General features: G+C 66.6%; 1 protein-coding gene across 1 annotated transcript; it reads left to right on the forward strand.

The window, feature by feature from the left end:
- Positions 1–865: 865 nt before the first annotated feature.
- On the forward strand, positions 866–9516 carry CASQ1 (calsequestrin 1). Its single transcript, XM_055333823.1, has 11 exons — positions 866–1387; positions 2870–2954; positions 3921–4021; positions 4429–4540; positions 4835–4908; positions 5179–5309; positions 6548–6593; positions 6952–7006; positions 7173–7273; positions 7929–8003; positions 8927–9516. The coding sequence occupies exons 1-11, from the start codon at positions 1127–1129 to the stop codon at positions 9071–9073; spliced, it is 1188 nt and encodes a 395-aa protein (XP_055189798.1). The 5' UTR covers positions 866–1126; the 3' UTR covers positions 9074–9516.
- The last annotated feature ends 1271 nt before the right edge of the window (positions 9517–10787 follow it).

Genomic DNA, 10787 nt, shown 5'->3' on the forward strand with positions numbered 1-10787 from the left:
ACCTCTCCGGGCTGCCCCAGGGTTGACTCGCCCCTGGCCTTGCTGCCTGACGTCTTTGCAAGGACGCCCTGTGGCTACTCTCCCTCCCTGAGACCATCCAGGCCCGGGGACCCCCCTCCCACTGGGCCCTGGAGAACCAAGTCCCCTCCGATGGGAGCAATGGGAGTGCAGAGGGAGAGCAGGACGCAGCCCCCTCCCCACCTGGGGCCTCCGCCCACAGAAACCCTAAATCACAGCCCCGCAGGGTGGCCGTGGTGCTCCTGAGTGGGAGGGAGGTGCAGGAAACCGCTGGGCCCGAGCCAGGTGGCCAGTGCTGGACACGGCTCCATCTTTTACTGGGGGATGACCTCATCCTTGGTCCTGGTTCTCTGCGGGGCAGCGTGGGGGTCTCCCCTGCAGCCGGGGCGCTCTCTACTGGCCTCCCAGGATCAAGGAAACAGACTGCGCCCAGAGGACATCCCCGGGTTTGAGGCCCAGAGGCCATCTGCCATCCGTGTCCCCGTTGTCCTGACCCAGAAGGCCTCCTCCGCACCCCCGCTCCTTGGGTCTGAGTACCCTTGCCCTCCCGGGACGCACCTCCCCTCCCCCAGCCCAGCTCATTTACCTCCGACTCATCTGGTCTTATTTTTAGCTCAGGCTTTTTCCTTTCTTAATATGGCGATGAGCTTTTAGGGCGGCGTGGAGAGCCCGCTGAGGAGCCCTGGCCGTCAGGGAAGGCGGAGGGGAGGGGCGCGGGAGCCTGAGGGCGAGGCCAGGAGGTGGGACGTCGTCGGGGCCTGCGGAGCTGTCCTGGCCGCAGAAGGTTATCCTCTCGCCTGCCAACCGCAGAGACATATTTAGATGGAGCCAGGCGGGGGCCCGGCGGTGCCAGTTTGGGGCCTGCGGCTCCGGTTCCCTCCCCGCCCCCTGCTCCCATCCCTCCTCCTGACCCTTTCACTCTTGGCTCTGTCGGTGGCCTGTCCAGGACCCAGCAGTGTCCTCTGTCCACTGCCCTGGGCCGCTCCCCACCCCGCCCCCACGGCGAGCCCCTAACTCAGGGCTCAGGACCCAGGGCCCGGCCGCGACCCTCCTCTGGACCAGGACCCCCGACCCTGAGCCCACCACCTCCCTGTGCGCTGCAGACAGGATGGGGGCCAGATCCGCGCCCGGCCTGCCGCTGGCACTGCTGCTGCTGCTGGTGCTTGGGCCGCCCAGGCTGGGGGTGCAGGGGGAAGAAGGGCTGGAGTTCCCCGAGTATGACGGTGTGGACCGTGTGGTCAACGTCAACGCAAAGAACTACAAGAACGTGTTCAAGAAGTACGAGGTGCTGGCGCTGCTGTACCACGAGCCCCCCGAGGATGACAAGGCCTCGCAGAGACAGTTCGAGATGGAAGAGCTGATCCTGGAGGTGAGCAGTGGGGTTGCAGGCACACCAGTCCCCCCACCCCCGGCAGCCCCTGCCCGAGGCTGCATGCACACGTGGAGGGGCTGTGCAGGGGGGCCTGGGGGCGACTGGCCTGGGGCCTGAAGCTCCACTGCAGGGAGGCACGGTCAGGAGGGAGGGGCTGCAGGCCCGTGGCCTCCGTGCTACAGGAGGCAGCTAGCACCCAGGCGTCCATGGAAGGGGAGCACCAGGAGGAAGAGAGAGGAGGGGGAGGAGCTGCGCACAGCGCCCCATCTACCTTCCCCTCCCTGCACCCCACCCCCACCTGCCCCCCAAGAAGATGCAAACGCACGAATTTTAAATGCTCCTGACGTCTTATTTTCTGCTGAAGGTGTAAGGGAGACCAGCATGGCTCCCGCTCTCCCCTGTTCCCCATCGGTCCCTCCCGGGTCGGGCTGGACACCCCGATTGGAGAATTCATGCGATTGGAGGAGGCTTCAGCACGCTCTCCCCAGCTTCTCTTTGCGGGAAGGTTCTCCTGGCCCCCAAGTGGACTTAGAAGGGGAGAAGCAGCCCATGGGGGGGATGCCTGGAGCTGGGCCCCACCTCTTTAGCCCCAGGTGGCCAGCCTCCTGGCCCAAGCTCTGCAGCCCTTCTGCGTCCCTGCAGGACAGCGGGGCAGGACCACGGGCCGTTCCCGTGCCCCTGCGGCTGCTGGGACCTGCCATCTGATGTGCGTGGAGTATTTTTATCCTGAGTGCTCAGCATCTCGGGCCATCCACCTGCCAATAGCCTCCCTTCCCCGTCCTCCCGAGAATCCAGGCGCCTGGCTCTGGCAGGTGGGAAAAGCCGCAAAGCCACGCAGAGTGGCCCAGGGTCCTGCTGGGAGGCGGGCACCAAGGGCAGAGACCACCACGGCCTGCGTAAAGGCGAGCTGCGGTGAAGAGGGAAAGGGGGCAAGGGGGGGCCTGCCATCTCCCCTCTAGTGCCTCCTGGGGTCCCCGTCTCCGAAGGTGACAAGCAGAGGCCACGGGGACCTCAGACTCAGCTCTCTGGCTTTCCCCACTCCTCACGACATGGCCAGACCCCCCGCACACCCCCCTGCCCAGTGGGGGTCACTCGGAAGAACCCCAGGGACTTCTGACGTCGCCCCACACTGCATGGCCTTTACCCAGGATGGAGGGCAGGGCTCTCAGCCCCCGAGCAGGAAGGGCCTCCATCACTCTGAAACCAGACCCCCTCAGCATCTCTAGGCCCCCAGGGGTGTCGCGCGTGCCCTTACTGTGCAACCCCAGAAGCACAGCATCCAGGAGCAATAGACGGCCAGGGGTCAAGATTGAGTTGCAGACCCAAGGGTGGGCTTGCAGGGAAGGTGGAGCTCCCAAAGCCCCGTGCAGCGCCGAGGCCAAGTCCTCACTCCCCGAATCCCAAATGACCCCACCTGAAGCATGACATGGGAACGGGGGGGCAAGAACCCTGAAGCTGACTTGAACACATTCCCTCCAGTTAGCGGCCCAAGTCCTCGAAGACAAGGGCGTTGGCTTCGGGCTGGTGGACTCTGAGAAGGACGCAGCTGTGGCCAAGAAACTGGGTAAGGGGGTGTGTGTGGGACCGGGGGGGCCAGGTGCTGTGGGACCTGGGGGGCCGGGTGGTGTGGGACCCGGGAGGGCGGGTGGTGTGGACCCGGGAGTGTGGGTGGTGTGGGACCAGGAGGACGGGTGGTGTGGGACCTGGGGGACCGGGTGGCGTAGACCCGGGAGGGTGGGTGGCATGGACCCGAGAGGGCGGGCGGTATGGACCCAAGAGGGTGGGTGGTGTGGACCAGGAGGATAGTTGATGTGGACCCAGGAGGACGGGTGGTTTGGGACCTGGGAGGCCAGGTGGTGTTGACCTAGGCGGGCGGGTGGTGTGGACCCGGGAGGACGGGTGGTGTGGACCCAGGGGGGCTGGGTGGTGTGGACCCGGGAGGGCGGGCGCTGTGGGACTGCGGGGCCCAGGCGCATAGACGTTGGAGGGGGCGGCCTGGGCCAGGGGTTAGGAGCTGTCCTTGCACAAGCCCGGGTCCAGGGCCTCACCCCGGGGGCAGAGACACTGACTGGGGAGGGGCCCTGCCCGTCTGCCCGCCTCAGACACCCGGGCTCTAATCCCAAAGTGGGGGCGGCCTTCGTCACACTTCCCTGGAAAGCAGGAGGGGGGGCGGGGGGGGACAGGCGGGGGGCAGAGCCCTGGTCAGGGCCCCGTGGCAGCCACCAGGGAGCAGCACAGGCCTGAGGTGGCAGGCCGGGCTGGGGAAGGCGGGCATGGGGCAGTCACAGCCGTGGGACAGTGCCCAGGGGCTGGGGGGTGCCCGCCTGTCGTAGGGGAAGCAGACATGGGGGGCGTGTGGCTGGACTCTGGATCCCCCCATGTCCCCCCGCACCCGCCTGCTCCGGGGGTGCTGAGGCCACAGGCACAGACCCCAGGCTGTGGGGGGATGCGTCATGCGTGGGGAGGGGGCGGGGGGAGGCCAGGCCTGGAGCCGTGGGCAACCAGCCCCCACCCACCCCGTGTCCCCCAGGGCTCACGGAGGAGGACAGCATCTACGTGTTCAAGGGGGATGAAGTCATTGAGTACGACGGCGAGTTCTCTGCTGACACCCTGGTGGAGTTCCTGCTCGACGTGAGGATCCACCTGCCCCACTGGCCCTGCTTCAGCCCCCCACACCTGGCCCCACCCGGCCCCTGCTTCTGTGCACGCGCACGCACACGAGCACACACGAGCATGCACATGCAAGCACACACACGAGCACACATGAGCACACGTGAGCATACACATGCAAGCACACACGAGCGCACAAGCATGCACATGCAAGCACACACATGAGCACACACGAGCACACAGAAGCATGCACATGAGCACATAAATGAACACGCACATAAGCACACGAGCATGCACACACGTGCACATGCATCACATACGTGCACACACACGTGCATGCAGCCCATGACCCCTCCACCCCCTTGCTCCCCTCCTCATGCCCCCCACTCCCCTCGCTCCCCTCGCTCCCCTCCTTACTGCCCCCCCAGGTCCTGGAGGACCCCGTGGAATTGATCGAAGGCGAACGAGAGCTGCAGGCATTCGAGAACATCGAGGACGAGATCAAACTCATTGGCTACTTCAAGAACAAGGATTCAGAGCGTGGGTAACCCCTGATGCCTGAGGCCCTCCCGGGACCCCCATTTTACCCGTCTCCTAACCCCCCTCCACCCGCGTGTCTACACCCAACCCCCCTCCCGCTCTGACCTCTCTGCACTTGGGGCTCCCGGTCGGGCACCCCCTGCACCTGACCTCCCCCACTGACTTTCGGCTGTTCCCAGAGGACTAGGGGGTGGGTCTCAGCCCGAACCCGCCCAGACGCGGGGGGGGGGGGGGGGCAGGGAGGGCTACTGGGAGACCGGCTCCCCAGAGACCGACCCAAAGTTTCTCCCTCAGATTACAAGGCCTTCGAGGACGCGGCGGAGGAGTTTCACCCCTACATCCCCTTCTTCGCCACTTTCGACAGCAAGGTTCACGTCCCCATGGCCGGAGGGGCGCCCCACTCCCTGCAGCCGTCCCGACCTCACCCCCAGGGCCCCGGAAACCTGGCCCCTTGCTACCCGGGACGCTCCCCACCCGCACGCCACCCCCATCCAGATTTTACTCAGCCCACCCCTCGTCCAGCCCAGGCCCGGGGAAGGCAAGGCAGCGGCCGGGCCAGCTAGTCCGACCCCCTTCCTGAGGCGCGCGCCCCGGGAACCCGCCTCCCCTGACCCTCGCCCCTGCCTCCTCCCCCAAAGGTGGCGAAGAAGTTGACGCTGAAGCTGAATGAGATCGACTTCTACGAGGCCTTCATGGAAGAGCCTGTGACCATCCCCGACAAGCCCAACAGCGAGGAGGAGATCGTCAGCTTCGTGGAGAAGCACAGGAGGTGGGTGCGGGGCAGCTCATCCTCCGGGGCAGGGGCAGGTGGGGGGGGCAGCCCGGAGCTCCTCTCCCTCTCCCTGCACCCGTCTTCCGGGTGCCCGCGCTCCCTCCCATGCCGCCAGGCCCCACAGCGTTGCCCACCCTGCTCCCTGACCCTGACCGGCGTTCACGGCCTGCCGTCTGCCAGGAACCCCGACGGCCGTCCCCCTCCGTTATCAGTTAGTTTTTAAAGATTTTATTTAGGGATCCCTGGGTGGCGCAGCGGTTTGGCGCTTGCCTTTGGCCCAGGGCGCGATCCTGGAGACCCGGGATCGAATCCCACGTCAGGCTCCCGGTGCATGGAGCCTGCTTCTCCCTCTGCCTATGTCTCTGTGTCTCTCTCTCTCTATCTCTCTGTGACTATCATAAATAAATAAAAATTTAAAAAAAAATAAAGATTTTATTTATTTGACAGAGAGAGAGAGGGAGAGAGAGAGAGGGAGGGAGGGCGAGCACGGGGAGGGCCAGGGGGAGAGGGAGCAGCAGGCTCCTGCTGGGCAGGGGCCCAAAGCGGGACTCAATCCCAGGACGTGGTTCTCAGCACAGGGGGCAGGGCGGCCAGGGTGGGGGTGGGTTTTGCCCTTCAGGGGTCACGGGGCATTTTCGCTGGAGGAGGGAACTCCTGGGGGGCAATGAGGAGGTTTCGCTGGAGGAGAAGCGGGGGTGCTGGTAACGACCTCCAGGGCACACGGTCACCCCCTGCACCCCCCGGGCCCCGAGGACTCTCCAGCCCCAAAGGTCAGTGGTGCCGAGGTTGAGCCCCCTGCCCCCCACCCACACCCACAGGACCCCTTCCCTCCTGGCACTCCCCGCCGGGAACGTGCACAGCTCCGTGGGACGCCAGCAGCCTGACCCCCCCAGATTAGGGACCCCCCCCGGCCCGGCAGGGCCTACATCCAGCGCGCCCGCCACGTGCCTAACATGCCTCAGACTCAGCTGAACCACAACAATGCGTGAAGGCCCCGACGCCCCGTTCCCGCCTTTCTCCCAAAGACCCTCTTCTCTTCCAGGCCACGGGCCTGGCCGATGCGCCCCCACCTGGGCCCGGAGCCCAGCGCTCAGACTCTGCCAGATGGCTCTGCTCTGGGCTACGAGCCGTCTGTGCCCCAGGCTTGACCCAGAGGCAGCCAGTGTCGTGTGGAACTCTCTGGAAGGGGGGGCATCCTTCTCTCTTGCCCACTGAGCAGTGACCGTCTCTCCTAGGTCCACCCTGAGGAAGCTGAAGCCCGAGAGCATGTATGAGACCTGGGTGAGTGTCCCCCCCGCCCCAGGACGGGGCTGGGCCCCAGGGGGAGGGACGCAGGTGGCTGAAGACCCAAGTTCTGGAAGCTTCCGGCCCTGCCGCAGCCTGTGCCTCGCTGGTAGGAGCCACCGCGCACCAGCCGAGTTTGCAGGGCAGTGTCCTGGGGATTGGGAGACACACAGGCTGACACGGTGACGGGGGGACGTGGGGTGGAGGGGTCTGCTTGGCCGGCGCGGGGCCTGGAGGCAAGTGGTGCAGCCAGAACCCACCTGACCCGGAAGCCGCGGCTCCACGACGTCCAGGCCCGCGGGAGCCAGGGGTGCCCCCTCCTCCGGGCGCACAGCTAAGCCCCCTCCCCTCCCAGGAGGACGACATGGACGGGATTCACATCGTGGCCTTCGCCGAGGAGGCCGATCCTGGTGAGGGAGGAAGCTCGACTGGACGGGTGCGGGCGGGAGGGGAGCCCAGGCTGGTCAGGGCACCGCACGGGGGGGGGGGGCTCCCAGGAGCGCAGCGGCCCGGGCCGCAGGAGGTGGAGGCAGGGCGCCTGCCCCCCGACCACCCAACACTCGGGTTCCCCCCAAGACGGCTTCGAGTTCCTGGAGACGCTCAAGGCCGTGGCCCAGGATAACACGGACAACCCGGACCTCAGCATCATCTGGATTGACCCTGACGACTTCCCCCTGGTAAGAGGCCCGAATGGGGCCCTGAGCGGGCGTCTTCCTGCCCCGACGCCTGGCCCGGGACGCGGGAGGTCACGGTGGGTCCTCAGGGGCACTGAGGACAGGAAAGGCAGCCCGAGGCAGGGAGACAGGACGGCAGGTCAACCGCAGGGAGCCTAACACACGACGCCCCGAGCGGAGGCCCGGCAGGCACCCTCCCCCCAGCCCCAACCGGCAGCGCTGTGGGGGGCAGACCAGACGGGCGGGCCCTGCAGGTGGGTGCAAGCGGAGCGCCGAGTCCCAGGGGACAGCTCGGTCCCCACCGGAGCCCGACCCCCAGCACACACGTGGCAGGAGCGAGTGATCTGCTGCCCGAGTGGCCCTGATCGCCGTGCACAGAGGCCTCAGCTCAGGAGCGCCCGGCTGAGCAGCCCCGAGGTGACCTGGTGGCACCGCCGCAGCGGGACCAGGCCCAGAACACGGGCTCCGGCCCAGCCTTCCTCGGGGGAGGGGCCGGCGTCTGCACTGCCCTGCTGCTGCTGGCCTCTCGCCCTTCCCTGCAGGCCCTACAGCTGGACCCGCACCCTATCAGCCCAGGGCTCACGGGGACGCCCCTGCGCCAGCCGCCCACACCTGCTCCCCCCACACCCCCTCACGGCGCCCTGTGGTCTCTCCCCAGCTGGTGCCATACTGGGAGAAGACGTTCGACATCGACCTGTCGGCCCCACAAATAGGAGTGGTCAACGTCACGGACGTGAGTCCCCCTCCTGCCCCGCTGGCCTCCACCCCTGATTCCCTGCTCTGCGGACCCCCCAGGAGTCAGACACGCCATCTCAGGGCTGGACGGACGCACTCAGGCTCTGAACATGCTCCCCGTCCTGCAGGGCCGGTCCCCAGACCCCCCCCTGGAGTCACCACCCCACCCCCCGGCACTCGCAGAGCCCCCTGGGCATCGAGGACGTGACTGCCATGTGGCTCGTCTCAGGTCTACATATGGGGCGCGTCTGCCTCTCCAGCGGACGTTGAGCTTTTTGAGGGCAGAAATCTCACCCACACGTGGCAGGTGTTCAGCCGTGGTTTTGTGGCGATGAAACGATCGGGCTGTGTACGGTCTTTGCGTCCCCCCAGCTCCCGGTGTGACCCGGGAGGCAGGTGCTGTGTTGACGACACGGCCAGATCTTATAGACGCGACCACGAGGAGACCAATAAAGTGCTAGGAGGCCACAGAAATCAAAGCCACTTCCGCCGGAGAGAGGCTTGGGGGGGGCATTTGGTGCGGCGACCGCGCAGCCTGCGGGGCACGCCACGTGCACACGCAAGGCCTTTCCAAACCGACGCAAGAGGTAGAGCTAAGTAAGGTCACAAGTAGGAGAAGGACTGTGAAGTTCTGGAAAAGGCAAGTCGTGTTTACGGCCTGTGAGGCTCGAGGGTTCTGTGGAAGGTGCTGGAACAGCAGGTGATGAAGCGCTGACAGGCGCCAGGCCTCACTCTCCCCGCCGAGGGCCCCCCGCCGGCCCACGCCAGAGGCCTGTTAGGAAGGCCGAGGACAGAGGCCACCCCGCCAACCTGGACGGCGCCGGGGGAGGGGAAGGACGGCAGGGGCCCCGTGAGCTGGGGGACCGGGCTCCTAGGACCCGGGTCGGGCTCACCCGGTCCCCTGCGTGTGCCCCGCACCAGGCCGACAGCGTGTGGATGGAGATGGACGACGAGGAGGACCTGCCTTCCGCCCAGGAGCTGGAGGACTGGCTGGAGGACGTGCTGGAGGGCGAGATCAACACGGAGGACGACGATGAGGAGGAGGACGACGACGATGACGATGACTAGCGGCTGTGGCCGCCCTCTCCCTGCCCGCCCGCCCGCTGCTCTCCTGTGCTCCCCCCTCCCTGCCCCTCCCTGGGCTCCTCCAGGGACCCTGGGTCACCCTCCATCTGCATCGGGCCCACTGACCTGACCCCAACTGTCACCTGACAGGGACAGGACCCCCTGTGCTCCACGTGCCCGCCCAGCCGCCTCACTGACTGTTCCCTGTCCCTCGGTGGCCCCGTCCCAAAACGGATTCCCCCACCAGTCCGTGTGCTCTCCCTCGTGACCCTCCTCTCCTCCGTTCCCCCCATCTGCACACACTCTTCCCCACACCCCCAAATCCTCCGTCCTTCCGGCCAGGAGGGAGGGCGGCTCTCCGTCCCGGGCCACCTCGCGGCAATCTCTTGTTAACGTATTTGGGTCAGACATTGAGAGGCCTCAATAAAGGATCTGGGGCAGCATGAGCAGGTGTCTGCTGAGAGGTGTCACCCCGCGGCAGGAGGGGGGCAGCCGGAGGATGAGGACGGGGGGAGGGGGCGGGGGGGGCGGGCGCTGCGATCCGAGCAGGATGGGTGCCTCCCTCCAGACCATCGTCCCCAGAGGAGAGTGGATGACTTATCTGTGGCCAGGCACCAAGCTTCCTCGCCCCCGCAACACAAGATGTTTGTGTAGCACCCCGGGAGGCTCTGGGAGTGCCGGGCTGGAAGTGAGGACAGGCCGGAGCACATGGAAGCCCACCACAGACTGATCCTGCGCTGCTGGATCGCACCCTCCCTGCAGCTCTTCTCCGAAAGTCAAGACTCAGCCCCAGTGACACTTCCTCGGTGAGGGCTTCCCAGAGGCGGCACCCGCTGCAGCCCCCTCATCTGGGGTACTCTCCTCGGCGACCCCCTCCACCTGTGGCTACGTGTCTGTCCCCCCGCACTGGACCATGGGCCCCTTGAAGGCAGGAGCCCGGGCTTCTCCTCTGTGCTCACCAAGGGCGGCCTCCACCGCGTCTGCTAGCAGAAGGCGCCAGTGAACAGAAGGGCTCAGGAGGGAGTGACCGCCACGCAGTGGGCTCCGAAGGCTCCAAGGAGTGAGCCCTTGCTAGGCCCTCCCCAGCAAGAGTGGGGGCTGACGGGGCAGAGGAGGCAGGGAAGGGGCCTGCCCGTCAGTGGAGAGCATCAGAAGCACCTGCAGGATGTGGGTGTCATACTGGGGGCGCAGAAGAGATGAGCGGGACAAGAGGAGACCCGCAAGTGGGCCCCATGAGGATGGGCGGGCGTCACAGGGTGTGTGGGGCTTGGGTCTCGTCCTGGGAGCCGGGAGGAAGGGCACTGATGGGCAGGTGGGCAGAGGGAGGGAAGGGGGCCCTGGCCCTCACGGCCAGAGGCCACCAGAAGGGCTCGCCCTGCAGAGGAGGCACAGAGTTCTGCCCACGCGGGCCCCCACCCTGCTCCCGGGCCTGGGTGGCCGAGGTTCCGGGCAGGAAGGCTCTGCATGGCCCCCAGCACAGCCCAGGCTGGCGTCCGGCTAAGGGTGTGGGACGCCGCCGGGGGGGTGGGGGGGACCAAGGCACTGATTGCCCGGAACTCACAGACGTGACAGTTGTGGGCCAGGTACAGAGGTGCCGTTGAGACTACAGGACAGCTAAGTGCAGGAGACACGTCACCGTCCTGGACAAACCCAGGAAGCGCCCCCGGAGGAGCGGAGGGCTCCTGCCACCATTCAGTCCTGCATCTAATACGTGGAG

This window comes from Nyctereutes procyonoides, unplaced genomic scaffold (genome assembly GCF_905146905.1).
Source record: "Nyctereutes procyonoides isolate TBG_1078 unplaced genomic scaffold, NYPRO_anot_genome, whole genome shotgun sequence".
Classification (NCBI taxonomy): Eukaryota; Metazoa; Chordata; class Mammalia; order Carnivora; family Canidae; genus Nyctereutes; species Nyctereutes procyonoides.